Consider the following 15382-nt stretch of genomic DNA (forward strand, 5'->3'; position numbering starts at 1 on the left):
ATGCTGGGCGTGTTTGCTACTCTGGCCATAACTAGAACAGAGAGAGGGAGGAGGCTTGTCAATAAGCATCTCACATGCGCCTCGGTAATTAATTTTAAAAGATGCCTAATGCATGGTGGATTGCTCACCTGGTGACACTCGATTAACAAAGAATCCCAAAACAATGCATACAAATGCTGACAAATAAAAGTAAATGTACCAAGAGGTTTTGTCTACCTATCAAAACCAGAAAAGACCTTGAAGGCTGTTTATGATATCATAAATCTTCAGTGATAGTCTCTGTTATGTTGGTACTAGACTTCTTTGCTTGAAAAATCTGCTCTGAGGTACAAAGGAAGTAATTACTAAGTCTTCCCAGGGACAAAAACAGAATCCCCAAACAAAATGTTTTAAGGTTTTTTTAAATTAATTTTTGGCAGGGAGTTGGTAACTATGTACTACCAACAACATAGAGGAATTTAACCTTTAATTTGCTGCTTGCAAGCTGTGTATTCTTCTTAGAAGACTGAAAAATAGTTCCGGGCCACATTTTCACTCTGTTTGAAAAGCAACTATTATATAATTTCTTTTTTAAATAATTTTTTAAAGATTTATTTATTCAAACAAGAACTGGGGGACAGGCCAGAGGTGTGGGGAGTGAGAGTCTCCACCGGAGACAGAATGGGGAACAGAACAGGCAGACTGAGTGAAACACACTGCTGAGGGGAGCAGCTGGTGAGTCAGGAGAGGTCTGCTGTGCCATGTAAGTCAGCTCCCTGGCGGGGGATCGAACTCATGCTGCAGTGGTTGCGGACAACTTCATAGGTTGCATCTTAACCCCTTGAGCCACCAGGGACCCCTAATATAATTTCTTTCAGAATTTCTATTTCAGGTGGGAATCACCATTATTCTACTTCTCTCCTATTAACATCTTCAGCACCTGAATGTAGTCAACCAAATATTTAGATTGACTAAAACAGTTTTTACCCAAGACTGGAAAAAAAAATCTAAACATAGTTCCTACCAGTATGGCAAACTACCTACAGGAACTGCAGTGCTGGTACCCATTCACCCTTTGTTCCTTTGTTCAGAGAAGGACCTTCAGTTAACTGCTAATCTTTCTAAATGTAGCCTAGTAAGTACAGCATGACTGGATTGTGCTCAGAGGTAGAAATGAGAGGAGACTTCATCTTGGAAGGTTTTGTGCACATTCTTGCCAGGAAATAAGGCAACAGGTTGGCCAACCTTGAAGTCCTTGTGTTGGTGATTCCCAGGCACATTTCAGAAATCAGTCACTGGACTGGGGGTTACTTAAAAGATGGATTTGCATTGCACATCTCGGTTATAAAAAACAGCTGACAAGTTCAGGCTAGTCTTCCCAACTACCCTTGGTCTAGGTTGGCTATTTAGAATATACTGGAAAGAATGGGAATACAGACCTGGAGTCCATCCCTAAAGTCAGGTGAAACCCCAAAGCAAGGTTGCCTGAGTCCCTTTATGTTGGGTCTGGGAATGACTTAGGGAGGGAGGGTGAAAAGGCAGATGTTAAAAGTGCAACTTGTGAGTCAACCATGACCCACAGACATGGTTCTAGTAATATAAGAGCAAGTGGGCAGATTTTAAATGGGAGATTCATAAAACTTCTGCATTTTCAATTGTTCTTAACTTCTAAATAGAAGCAGCAACACATGGCCTGTGTATTCTAGCACCAAAAAAAAGGGTTGGAATGTCTCATTTTCAAAAACTAAACTCTGCAGCCTGCCCTGTCCCAGGCATCCCCACCGTGGTGCCCTTCACCTTCTATATTATCCTCACAGTGTCTGCAGCAATGATGTCTGGTGCAGTTGGAGAGGAGCTCGCATCAAATACAGTGTGCCGTCGGATTTAGGTGAATTCCAAATAATTTGTAAGAAATTAAACTACTAAAATTTGCAAATGATTAATTTTTGTAAACACATTACTGTAGATTCATATTATTTGTACTTCCCTACACCATGATGGGTTTTCTTGAAATGGAGATACACTCAGCATCTCAACCGAGAATTGCCCATAAGCTTGGCTCAAACGGTACAAATGAGCCCATCTTAGTGACTGACATCACTGAGAAGCCGGGGGGGGGGGGGGATCTGATTTCAGACAAAACTCTATCCAGGAAATCAAATAAAGTTATCTTTCCTTTCTCCCCCTTCTTGCCCCCCCACCTCACCCCCTTTTCTCTTTCTGTTTCTCAGCTCTGCTTTCTCCTCCAAATTGTCTCCTTATGGCGGCAAAGTCAGCCCCTGACAGCAAGTCTGGGCTTACACTGCGCCTTGGGACATGACATAAGAATGAATGAGAACTTCCCTCTTAGAAACTATCTTTAGTTAATGCTCCTATTGAGTCTGGGTCCAGCCCCGTGTTTAGAATCATCAAAGCCCTGGTCTCATGAAACTGACAGTGTTAGGGGAGGTGGGAGGGAATGAGAACATTTGAAAATAGACATAAGCAGGAAAATTATAGGGCACTTGAAAAGTGAAAGCCACTAGGGCATTTCTCTCTACATATCTAAAGCCCCACCAGGTGGGGTCAGGGGTGCAGCTCCCAAAAGACAAAACACATTCTTTGGCCACCAATGGAAAGGGGTGCACTGTAGGCAAAAATGAGGTCTTCATAGAAGTTGTACATAGGGGAGGATTTTACAACTGTGAACATATTCTGTTGTGTCTCATGTGCTGCTTTGTTCAGCAGAGAAAGAAAGAAAAGAGCAAGGCTGGCTTACCTGTAAGATAGACTTCACGAAATGACCCATAATACCTTACATTAAGTGCCCCCGCCTCAGGCTTCATGGTCAGTGGCTGCAAGTTTCTTCAAGTTCCCTAAATATACCATTGGGTTCTTCTATTTGTCTTAGCCTGTGCTGTTCCCTGTGTCTTGAATGTCCTTCCCTCCCCCCTTACCTTCTTGACTTTGGTTTTTGTTCAAGGACCCAGCTTTGTTAGGTGTCTGTAAAGGGCAGGAATGGACCAGTGTGCAGGTTTTCTGATTCCATGCAGACTGGGTAAAGGAGGAGTCAGAGTCCTCAGCGGTTTTTTACAGGTCTTTTATTGGGGTTCACCAGGCATATGGCAGGCAGGGTCTTCACTCTATCTGGGCTCTCTGGCGTTCGTTCTGCTGCTTCTCGGCTTCTCTTTCGGCTGCTACTGCTGTTGGCGTCCCCGTGATGCCGCCCTTAAAAAGCACAGTCTCAGCCCAGGTGAATCCCATCTACCTATGCCCACACCCTACTCCAGGTGCCCGCCATCAGGCATGCATTCAGGACTGCAAGGATCCATCATCTATCCTGATGGCGGGAGGGCAGAAAAGCCTGACATTTTTCCTTACCCTACAGTGTCTCTCCTCTGGACTCTCAAGGAACCTGTGTTTTGCCTCCAGCAGGGAAATTATCTTATTTTTCTCTTCCTAGTTCCTAGTCATGTGCTCTGTTTAGCCCATGGTACAGACTCAGACATCCTGTGACAGCTGCTCTCAGAGACCTTCCATGCCCGCCATTCTCCACTGCGGCAAGACTCAGATTAAAGGCCATCATGGCCTGTGCTTTAGGAAGTCTTGCTAGTGTTCAACTGCTTGCCTTCGAGTTCTCAGTGATGGTGTCCTTCCCCTGACCTTCAGCCTCACTCACCTACGGTTTGCTGCTCCCTATCAAGAGTTGCAGAGAAAACCTAAGATATGTCTAAAGAATCCCTGAGTGGCAGTTTAGAGAGGTGGTTATTAGGGCATGGCCTGTCAGCATATTGTTTCTCAGATCTGCAGCTTATTGTGACTGACCTTCAGCTGTGTTTGGTAGCTCTTAATTGATTATAGATAATAATGGGACCTTCAGAGAATGTTGAAAATGAGCTCATCCATGTAAAGTTCTTAGGTCAGTGTTTAACATTTAGTAACTGCTCAATATATGTTTGCTAAATTGTCATCCTTGTGATGATGATGATGATGTTGGGGTGGGGTGGAAGGAGGAGGGGTCCTCAGCCAAGAACTGTACTACCCAGATTGAATCATTGTGATGGTTGCATTTTGCAAAGGGCATGTGTGCAACTACTGCGTCATGTTATCTCAGAGCTGTTCTATGAATTGTGCTATTTTCATACCCATTGTAGAGATGAGGGTATTAATACTCAGATGTGCTTTTGTGAGAATGTATACCTGTTTCTCAGTAATGATCTTACCTGTTATTTCAACTAATCCCATGCTTTTGTGCTTACACTTTATCTGATCCTTCCAGAAATTCTGATTTTGGAGTGATGGTGAGTTTGGGGGAATTGCAGGCTCATAGTGGAGTGCTACGGTTGTATGCTCAGACCTGTCATGCTGGTGCTTGGGTGACAGGAGGGGGTTAGATAGAGTCAGGGATATACACCTGGTGCATGAGGCAGATTTTTACCTGAGAGCAGGTTTGGAGCTAACCCAGTGCACAAATGGCCCTTTGTTGGGGAACTGTATAGTGACTTCTTTTTTGATGTGAACAATGATTACTTCTCACTTCCTGGATACCTGTTTCAAAAGCATCACCACGCTTATTTAGATACTATTTTATGGCCAACAGGAGGTGGTTAAATAGAAGACTGAAAGGACATTTGCTCTTGGAAATGATCTAATTACTGCAGAGGGTTTTCAGAACCACAAATCTTGGGGGAGCTGTAGAAACCAAGGATGATAGTGAACCAAATTTTGTCCATAACATCCTCATTGTGCAGATCTTGATCTTTCCTAGAAGTTGTTTGATCAAGAAGTTCTTCAGTACAATCTGCCCTTAATCTTTCTGTCATCTAAGCCTTTTATTTGCCTCCAAAGATACAGCACAACTAAACGCCAGAAGAGTCAGGAAAAGCTCTCATGTTTTAAACACTTAATTTCTCAGTTTTTCCTTCTACAAAATGGAAATATCACAATATCTAAATCTAAATAGCTCAGGATTTGGCTAAAACTGTTTAATCATCTGAGGTTAAAGGGAACCTTTGATTAGATTGGACCCATCTGAGTGTTTAACATGTAAAGAGTTTATAGAATCAATTGTGTATAACACATGGTCCAAAAGACACAGAGTTGTGTGACTTGGATGTTCAGGCCTGATCCTATTACTCCACCCAAGTAGGAGATAACCTTCTGGCAGGGCTTATGTGCCCACACTTTAACAGTCAGACACACTGATGGAAAAGCTGAGGCTAGAAGTCTCCAGGGAGCCATTAAACAAGGAACTCAAGCCATGCACCTTGAAGCAAAACCCCAGTTGACCATCAGTGTTGTGCTGGGCTGACCAGCCCGCCACCTGCCCGGGACCAAGCCCCCAGGTGTTTTACCGACACATCAGCAGTTTCGACTGACTGTCACAATTTCTGAAACTGCAGCCAAAATAATGGGGAGCAGAAAGGAGAGAAGGGGGCCCACATTTTGGTGTAGGGAGTGTTTTAAATCATCTGAACCTCAGGGAAATTTTTATGCAGTATTGTAAGTTGAGGCCATGTATAAAGAGCTATAGGTCTGTTGTTTGGGGCCAATTCTCCCCGTAAAGGATATCTGTGCCCCTCCCCTCCGTGGGATAAAGCTGCAGGACAAGGGCCTGACAGTGAATGGAACCTTTGACGTCAGGGCTGTCCTGGAAACCTGGGCCTCAGGCTTGCCACTCCTTAACCCTTGCAGAATGTCACCGCTCAGGAATTGGTAAAGATACTTGAATGGAAATCTAAAATCATTCATTGATTTGACTTCCTGAAAACTTGTAAGTTCTGCTCACAAGCCAGTTGCTGCAGTAACAAATTACCACAAACTTAGAAGTTGAAAACCACCCAAGTTTATTTTATTATTTTGTACAGCTGGGGAGATCAGAATTCCAAATGAGTCAGATGGGGCTAAGATCAAGATGTTAGAGCCGCATTCCTTCTGCAATTAGAATTGCTTCCTTGTCTTTTCCAGGTTCTAAAAGCCTGAATTCCTTGGCTCATGGCCATATTACTCCAACTTCTGTTTCTATTGTCTCATCTTCTATCTGTCTCTCTTGTCTCCCTCTATTCACTAATAAGGAACCTTTGATTAGATTGAACCCATCTGAGAATGCCAGGTAATATCTCATGTCAAGATCCTTAACTTGATCACATTTGCAAGGTTCCTTTTGTCATGTAAGGTAGCGAATCCTCTGATTCCAGAGATGAGGACTTGTACATCAAGGTGGGGAATGGAGGGCATTATTCTGCCTATTATGGAAGATGAATAGAACTCAGTGAGTCTGCATTTTTCCTTCCCTTTCTTTCTCATGACACCATGACCTGACTGGTGTTTGCCAAGACTGAGCTGGAGCTATCTGGAATTCCCCTTCGCCTCCTCCTACCTCTCCTTCTCTTTCAGATGCAAATTGTACTGAAACTCAAGACCACCACCACAAACATCACACACCCCCTTTTTACGGTCCAGGCACTGATCCAAAGCCAAGTCTGTGTTGGTAAAATGCTCATCAGTGCTGCCCATCAAGTCCTTTCTTCCCACTGTCTTCCTGGCACATGGTCAAGTGCAGTCCACCTATGGTGCCTTTGCAAGATTCTTGTGATTTAGTTTCAGCCAATGATTTATAAAGGATTTATAAATAGATGGCATGAGGCCTTCTAGCATCTTCTCTTATCCCTCTGCTACCACGTTCAGCAATATTCAAGATGGAGGTATTTGTAGTTAACAAGTAGAATAAGGAGATAAACCTTGTAGCCATTGATATTTTAGCCAGTGTTTGTTACTACAGCATGTAGCTGGATTTTTCCTGACAGAGCAACAAAGGGAGGTCAAGGGCAAGGGAAGAACAGCACAGATTGTTACCAGCTGGTCCTCTCCACTCACCTGTTTCTTTTCCTCTGATGAAAATGCCCCTTAAACTTACCTTCTGATTGTTGGGTTTCTTTTCTAAGAAAGTAGAGCCTTTATTTACTGAAGTGTTTGTGATAATATACTCAAATTCTTACCTTTGATCATACATAGTTGTCTGTATTCTCTATCCATTGAAAGAGGAGAGACCTCCATGTCTGCTAATAGGAATATGGGAGGAATACAAGGGAGTGTTGGGGGCAATGGTCAGTCTCTTTATTTCTTATGCTAAGTTCCAAAAGAGCTTTTGCTATTCCATCTCAATGAAAATTTGCACTGAAACATGAGAATTGGAGAATCTGATAAAAACCACTGTAGCAAGGGAATCATGCAGACCTTCTGGGGAAGGAAAAGGGCCTCTTTCCAAGGAAGCTGCGCCTGGCTGCCCATGGCTCAGTGTGTCTGCACATTACAGACATGTACACCCCAAGGCTCCAAGTTTTGCAATATTTAGATGCCCTCATTCACTCTCCTCTCTCCCCCTCAGCCCTACTGGAGCTGGTGCCCTTGGGATTGTGATTAAGGCACAGCCCCACTCTTTGGAGATGGAACTCTAGCCAGGCCAAGGGTGCGACAGGGGAGTTGGAAGCATGCACATTAAAACTGAAACTTTAAATGCAGTTTTTGCAGACATGTTATTGTAACCCGGGGTAAGCGTTCCTGGAGTTTCTTTATTAACCAAAGTGAGAGCCTGCAGTCTGGCAGCTGTTGTCAGTGGCATGAGCTCCTCTGGGCCAGCCTCAGAACCCATCACCCCAAGACAAGCAGTGTTTCTATGGAAACCTGCAATCTGTGACCCAAATACCCAGGTTAACATTTTGTGATTTTATCTAACTCTATGTGTGGATCAGTTGGGGATTGCTAATAGTAGATTTTTTTAAAGTGGGGTTCTTTTTAAAATTCATAGATTTCTTCATCCAGATTATCCATTCCTGTCAACAAGAATAAGAGAAAACTCTCTATTCTGAGCATCTGTGTTTAGATGGAAACTTCCTTTATGGCAGGATTAGCCAAGACTGAGATGGAAATACTTCTCCAGTCATTGTTCATTTGCTTTTCTTTTTATGTCTTGAAACCCTGCAGGGCGAGCCCTGCTGAGACTTACTGACAAAAAGCTTGAGAGAATGGGGATCGCACAGGAGAACCTCCGGCAGCACATCTTACAACAGGTGCTCCAGCTGAAGGTGCGAGAAGAAGTCAGAAACCTACAGTTACTCACACAAGGTACCCTGCTGTTTGCTGGGGTGGACGGAAGGGGAAGCGGGAGGAAAGAAAACCTTATCGTCATGACAATGGGGAACCGGGGCAAACTGTTAGTCTTTCTTGGCACACTTTCCTTAGTTAAAAAAAAAGGTATACAGATTTACAGGCCACTATCATTACGAAACTTCTCATTGTGAAGATTACTAGAAGGGAGGAAGCACAAATATGTAATGGATGAACAAACAGAAATTTCGAAATTATCTTTAAGGTCATCACCTACTGTTACAGAGATGTTGCGCACTATACAACCCTGGGGAGTACCGCTCACATAGGTCAGGATACAATTGCACCCCCTAGAGTTGCACAGTGTACAGTCTGCACAACTGTACAGTGCACACCCAAGCTACTTCACTATCTCTGTGTGACCACTAGTTCTGAGGGGGCTTGGGAATTTGAGTATTTGAATGATTGCATGCTTCATAAGATCAATTAATTAAATAGGGATTTTCTTTTGTTTTACTATATTTTCACTAACCAATGAGGGGGAAAAAAAACATTTTAGATGTCTGTTTTTGTCTATATGTGTATGTATTCTCCCTCAGTTGTGAGAACCTCATTAGGCGCCTTGAAAGTAGAACCATTTTTAAGGTTAGACTGTAGAAATTTAACACTGGAATATCAAGACAATATAGTTCTAGTTAGGAATCATTAATAGCCTCAAAACATTGATTGCATTTAAGGACTCCATAACTGGACATAGCAGACTAAAGCTGGAATTTGAAGAAATTCTTAAGTTGAATTAAATGTAACTCATATGATTGGGTTGCTATCACCTTCCATTGCTATAATGCTTTATTTATTTTGTTTGAATGTTCACTGTACATTGTTTTAAATGAAAGATTGATGAGATATGTATTTTTGAGAGCCTTGGATACTGTAATTGCATGCATGCTGAGATGGGAGAAATCTGTGTCAGTCAAGCTTCATGTTATTGGATTTAGATTAAGCCAGTAAAAGTAGTCCATTTGCCTAGAGAAGGTAATGTGCTACCTGAAAGATGATGGATCTGGAAGGGCAAATATAGACCTTGAATGATAGGGAAATAGTACAGTTTATTTGATATGCATTATTTGCATTTTGTCTCCAGAGATTTCAATGGTAAATTTAGAGGCATGGGCATACCGACTGATTTATATTTGAATCTGGCATTCTGGTACATTTTTAAGTTTCTTTTGAGAAGCAAATAAAGATTCAAAGATTTATCACAGGAAAGTTCATGTCAGTAGTATTCAGAAAACTGAATAATTAGAAACAACCTAGAGATCCCACAGTTTGGAAAGAAATAATTCTGCTTTAATTTGTGAAATATAGGAGAGTGCAGTCATTAAAATCACATCTTCAAAAAACATATGACAACATGTGAAATTACTCAGGAAGTAATAGGAAGTGTGGTCAAAGGGCCATGTGTAAAATTTTGTTTGTAAGTCCAGTTTTGTTAAAAACCAAAACTTTTATATACATTTATAAGGACTACAGATGAATATGCCAATATTTGATAATTGTTTTCTTTGGATACTAGGGTTGTGAGTGATTTTAACTGTTTTCTATTTTTCCATATTTTCCAAATTTTTAGCATAAATCTGTATTACAGTTATGACCAGAAAATGTACTTTTTAAGCTTCAACCACAGGGCTATTTCTGCTAGGTTCTATTTAGAGTCTGAGGTTTCCTGAGCTCTTTTGTTTTCCTTTTGTGGTGACATATAGAAAGAGACCTAAACTCGGCACGTGTGCCTTAGACTCTCTTTCCTCTGCTACTGTCAGCCTGCAGTGTGTTTGCTTTGGAGAATCATTTTATACAACTTTCATTGCCCTAGATGCATAATATATAAGATTTTTTCTGAGATAATACTCCAGTCTATTAAGCTAAATATATGTTTGTGTTCTGAGAAGGTAATATGAAGTTTAGCCTTTTCAATTCAGTAGTTGTCACTTTCTTTTGCCTTGGAAAGCTGTGTATTTTGAATTCTTCCTATTTCCTTTAGAAGAGATCACATTCTCTAGCTATTGAATATTTTTTTCTGCACTGACAGTGCCTTTTTTATTGTTTGTCCTTTACATGTTAATGTTCAGACTCATTTCATGTCAGACAGTCTTTAGAAAATCCATAGTCTTATTGAAATGATGGTTTCTTTAGAAAAAATTGGGTAAGTTATTTTTCTTGGCTGATAATAGAAGTTCTAAAAACAGCTAGGGTTGCCTTAAAATATTTTGGGTCTAAGTTTGCTATAATAGGAATTGGAATTCCATTCCACCCAAGTCAACCGGCCTGATATATATATATATATATATATATATATATATATATATATATATATATATATACCTTATAGAAATTCATCATAGTGGTGATTTATGATTCAATATTGAGTATTTGATTTCTTATCTTTGCAAATATTAATCAGTAGAAAAACATGTAGAGTAAGTACAAACAACGGCTTTAGAATGTTAGTTTTTGAAAATCCCTGAGCTTCCTTCCTAAAGAGTATAATTCACATTGTGACTCTGATCTAATACAGTTAATTTTGTTTGTTTTTAAGAAAGATTTCCCAACTGACACATTAAAATGGGGGCTGTTGCCTTCAAAGTAGCCACTTTTTGAGGAAAGGGATTTATTTTAAAAATGATTAAACTTTTTATAAGTTTCCTTCTTGCCTTTGAAGGAAATTTTGAAACATGAGCTTTGATTGTTTCGGAAGAACCTAAGTGTCCATATTTAGGAGAACAGCTAAGTCTGGTATGTACAAGCAGGCATGGGAGTGCTCTGAAGATGCAAACACAAGAAGGAAGAACAGTGATGTGGAAGGATCTTGGAGATGCCATGAGAAGTGAACAGAGCAAGGTGGATAATGAGGCATAGAATATGCTAGATTTGTGAATGATAAAGGGAGAAATAATAACATATATCCCTCTGTGCTTTGTATAAGTAAAAACTGAATGATGCACCAGAAGCTAATAGATGGTGCATTGTGGGGCAGGGAAAACAGTGGTTGGAGAGAGAATGAATGCCTTCTGTGTCACTTTTTGATTTTTGAACTGTGTGAGTGTATCAACTATTTAAAGACTAAGACTTTGGTTGTTTTTTTTTTAAAGGTATAGTTATTTATTTATACAAGAACCAGTGTACAGACCAGAGGTGCGGGAGGGTGAGCGGATTCACCAGAGACAGAGCGGGGAACAGAACAGGCAGACTGACTGAAATACACTGCTGAGAGGAGCAGTAGGCGAGACAGAAGAGGTCTGCCGTGCCACGTGGGACCCTTGCCAGCTGGCCAGATTCGAACCAGTGCTGCAGAGGCTGTGGACAGCTTCACAGCGCTGTGCTCAACCTCCTGCACCACCTGGGGAGGCCCCTAAAGAATAAAACTTTGAAATATAAACTTGGAGAAAGAGTGAGTTTTAGTGTCTGTCAGGGTGGCATTTTAAACCATAGTTCTAACACTTAGTGCCTGATTCTGTGAACTTACTCGATCTCTCTGTTTTCTAATTTCCTGATCTCTGCAAGGGAAATCAGTAAATCTACTCACCTCACAGGGATTTTATGATAATTAAATGAGTTGAAATATATAAATTACTCAGTACCAAGTGATAGTAAGTACAGAGTATAGTTAGCCATCAGTCATGGAAGCCACAAAATTAAATCAACCTCTTTAATTTATAACAAAATCTTGCTTTTAATGTCTTTCTCAAGGTATAATTCATATACTATACAATTTAACCACTTAAAAGTATATAGTTCAATGACTTTTAGTAATTACATGGTTGTGTAACCAGAACCATGATTAATATTACAACATTTTCATCACCCCAAAAAGAAATCCAGTACCCCTTAACAGTCACTCCACACCTCCTCCTAATACCACAATCACCATCGGTCCTTGGAAACAACACATCTACTTTTTGCCTATTTGCCGATTTTGGACAGTTCCTATAAATAGATTTATACAATATGTGGTCTTTTCAGTTGACTTATTTCATTTGGATAATATTTTAATATATTTTATATATATTTTAAACATGTGGCAGCATTTAATTTCTATTTACATTGCCAAGTAATATTCCATTGTGCGAATATACCACATTTTATTTATCCATTTAACGGTTAATGGGCATTTAGATTATTTCTCAGTCTTGGCTATGATCTGTTACATCAGTACTATTTTAAATATGCATGTACAAGCTTTTGTGTTGACCCCTTTTTATTTCTCTTGGGTGTATACCTAGGGGTGGAACTGCTGTGTTAGGTGCTGCCAGACTGTTTTCCAAAGCATATGTACCCTTTTATTTTCCCGCACCATTTTATATTAACTTGAGCAATATAAGTGGGTTCCAGCTTCACATCCTGTTGGATACTAGGTAGCATCTGTCTTTGGTTACAACTATCCTAACATGCATGAAATGGTATTGCGTGGTTTTGCTTTGCAATTTGCATTTCCCTAATTGCTTATGATAGTGAGCACTTTTTTGTATTTAGAGGCCATTTATGTATATTCTTTAGAAATTCAGATAGTTCACTCATTTTTGAAATAGGGTTGTTTTTTCCAAGCTTTATTTTTGATGCACCTTGTTTCACCATGCTTGATTACCCACTTTATTTACAAGATCTAGAGCTGATTACGTGACTGAGATTTCCAAAGCAAAACCCCCCTCTCAAAGACTTAGGTCTTTTCCCCACTGAAAGTATTCAGAAGAACTTGCCACAAACTTGGAAATCAATTGCAAAATCTAACGAATGAACAATAAAGGTTTTTTTTCCCCCTCAAGCAAACAACTTTCTTTTGTATGTGGAAATCACAAATACATCCAATCTGTTTCAGATTATAACCAGACCTCCAAAATAGACACACCCATCGAAAGGGTCATTCTGCTGTTACTAGAGGAAATAAAATAATAAATAATTAAGCCACTTTTCCAACTTTCAGTTGTTTTATAGCCCATCTTAAGCTTTTGATTCAACACCGCTGTGTCCACACAGCTGGTCAAGTCTTACGACGGCAATGGGGTGTGATGGTCACACACAGGCCAGGAGTGCCTATCCTGAACTCTGGTTTTAACAAAAACACAGAAATCTTTATTCTTTCTATTCCCACTCTTCTCCTTCTGATTGCTGACCAAAAGTCAAAAACTGTAAGTAAGGTATTTTTAAAATGTGCCTGTTGGATGCAGGAAAGCATATCAGTTTCTATGCACTATCAGTGAATCGTGGCAAAATTTCCTAAAAAAATCTCACCATCTAAAGTCAGAACAGGGCCTCCCCGGTGGCGCAGCGGTTGAGCGCTGGGTTGCGAAGCTGCCCGCATCCTCTGCAGCACCGGTTCGATCCCCGGCTGCTCCCTCGGCCACCGGAGGAGGGTCCCGCATGGCGCGCAGACCTCTCCTGCCGCCCGCTGCTCCCTCAGCAGTGTCCTTCGGTCCTTCTGCCTGCTCTGCTCCCCGCTCTGGCTCTGGTGAATTCTCTCACCCTCCCGCGCTTCTGACTGTACCCAGTGCTTGTATAAATAAATAAATAAATAAATCTTAAAAAAAAAAAAAATTTCAGAAAATCTTTAAAAAAAAAAAAATAAATAAAGTCAGAACAGTCCTTCAGCCAAATTCCTGGCCTCTTATTTCCCTGCCTTTATTCACTGTGGCCCTGTAACTCCTGACATTTGAAAGCAACACAATCAATGTTTGACTTGCTTTAATATCCTCTCCTTTGGTGCCTTGACATGGTTCCTTCCTCCATGCAGCCTTTGGTCTTCTGTGTCCTGCCCATGGGATGGCTGGGATGCCAATCTGGTGGACTTGCTGGCTTGTACCTCCCTGCAGGAAACAGCCACGCGGGGCTCCTGCAGTTGTCTCTTAGGAAATGCAGTACAGAGCTGGAAACATCATTATTATGCTCTCCTTCTGCATGATTCATAAGAGACAGGGGAGTGGTATCTCACGTAACACACAGCAGTGGTGCAAACTATTTTGGGGTCCTTCAAATAAATCTATAGTCAATGATATGAGAGGTATCTTTAGCTTTTTAATATGGCACAATAGTTGTAGGAAGAAAAATACCCCAGGGATACTGAAAGCTGTTTTTCATGTAGCTAATGAGTATTAAATGTTTGCTGTACAAAGCACTGCCCTTATTGTCACATGAACTCCTCACCCTTACCCTATTGTGATCAGCATTATTGCTAGTCCCAATTTACATGTGGGGAGACTGAGGACAGATAATTTAAGTAACAGACCCAAAGTCAGAAAAACACGGTGCAGATCAGCCTGATTCCATAGCAGATTCTATTATTAAGTTCACCTCTAAAATTCTAATTCCACCCATACAGTTGAGCCTTTCTTACCTGATTTACCCTCCACTTCTTCCTTCCCTTCTGGTAACCACTGATCTGGTCTTATGGTCTAAAAGTGTGCTTTTGTATTATTTAGTCCATTCATTTTGCTTCTTTATGTACCACAGATGAGTGAAATCATAGCCAACTTTATCCATCACACTTCACCATGTCTGATCTGTAAAGGGGGGATAATAATTCCTATCCCATAATAGTACTATGATCATTCAATGACACTTTATGGGAAAACACTGTCGTTCACAGCATAGTCTATGATAGTGGCTTAGCAAGATTTGTTTCTGTAAAGAGCCAGTTAATAAATATTTTAGCATTCATGTGCCATACAGTGTCTATTAGAAACTTCCCTCCATGCAAAAGCAACCACAGTTTTTAATGAACTAAGTACAGCAGTGCAATAAAAGTATATTTATAAGCACAATTTCTGGGTCATAGTTTGTGAACCCCTGCTTTCAAAAATCAAAAAGATAAACATTTGACATCATCATCAGATTACTGTTTTATTCTTGGTGTCTTCCCTTTTGAGCTGTAAATTCTCCCCTCTACCTCAGGAACACCATGGTATGATGTCACTCTTGGGAACAACATTTTCGATGTCATTCCTGTCACCAAATAAATTTATTGTCTAAAAAATATACCATCAGCAGTGAGGGGTGGGTAAATTCAGATAGTAGAAAGCAATGCCCCAAGTGAGGATAAGGCAGTGATGATAGTAAATGCCACCATCTTCAAATACCTTTGAAATTAATGCCTACAAAGTGAAAAAAGAAGAATATAATCATTTGCTGGGGCCAGTTATATTTCACTCGACATTAGTGTTTCCCTCAGATTTTTTCCACATTGTCCAAATATATGTGTCACATTTTAGTTGAAAATTGCATGACCAGATGGACTTTCCAAAGCTCCATCTTTTGGAATGACACAAAC

General features: G+C 40.5%; 1 protein-coding gene across 1 annotated transcript in view; it reads left to right on the forward strand.

Annotated features, from left to right (window-relative positions):
- Positions 1-8721, forward strand: part of SAMD12 (sterile alpha motif domain containing 12) — a 193088-nt gene extending 184367 nt beyond the window's left edge. The window contains exons 4-5 of the mRNA XM_054692800.1: positions 7942-8170; positions 8664-8721. Of these exons, the coding sequence (XP_054548775.1) occupies positions 7942-8170; positions 8664-8721 (287 nt within the window). The remainder of the gene's footprint in view (positions 1-7941; positions 8171-8663) is intronic.
- Positions 8722-15382: the final 6661 nt, after the last annotated feature.

This window comes from Talpa occidentalis, unplaced genomic scaffold (assembly GCF_014898055.3).
Source record: "Talpa occidentalis isolate TD23 unplaced genomic scaffold, MPIMG_talOcc4v2.1, whole genome shotgun sequence".
NCBI lineage: Eukaryota > Metazoa > Chordata > Mammalia > Eulipotyphla > Talpidae > Talpa > Talpa occidentalis.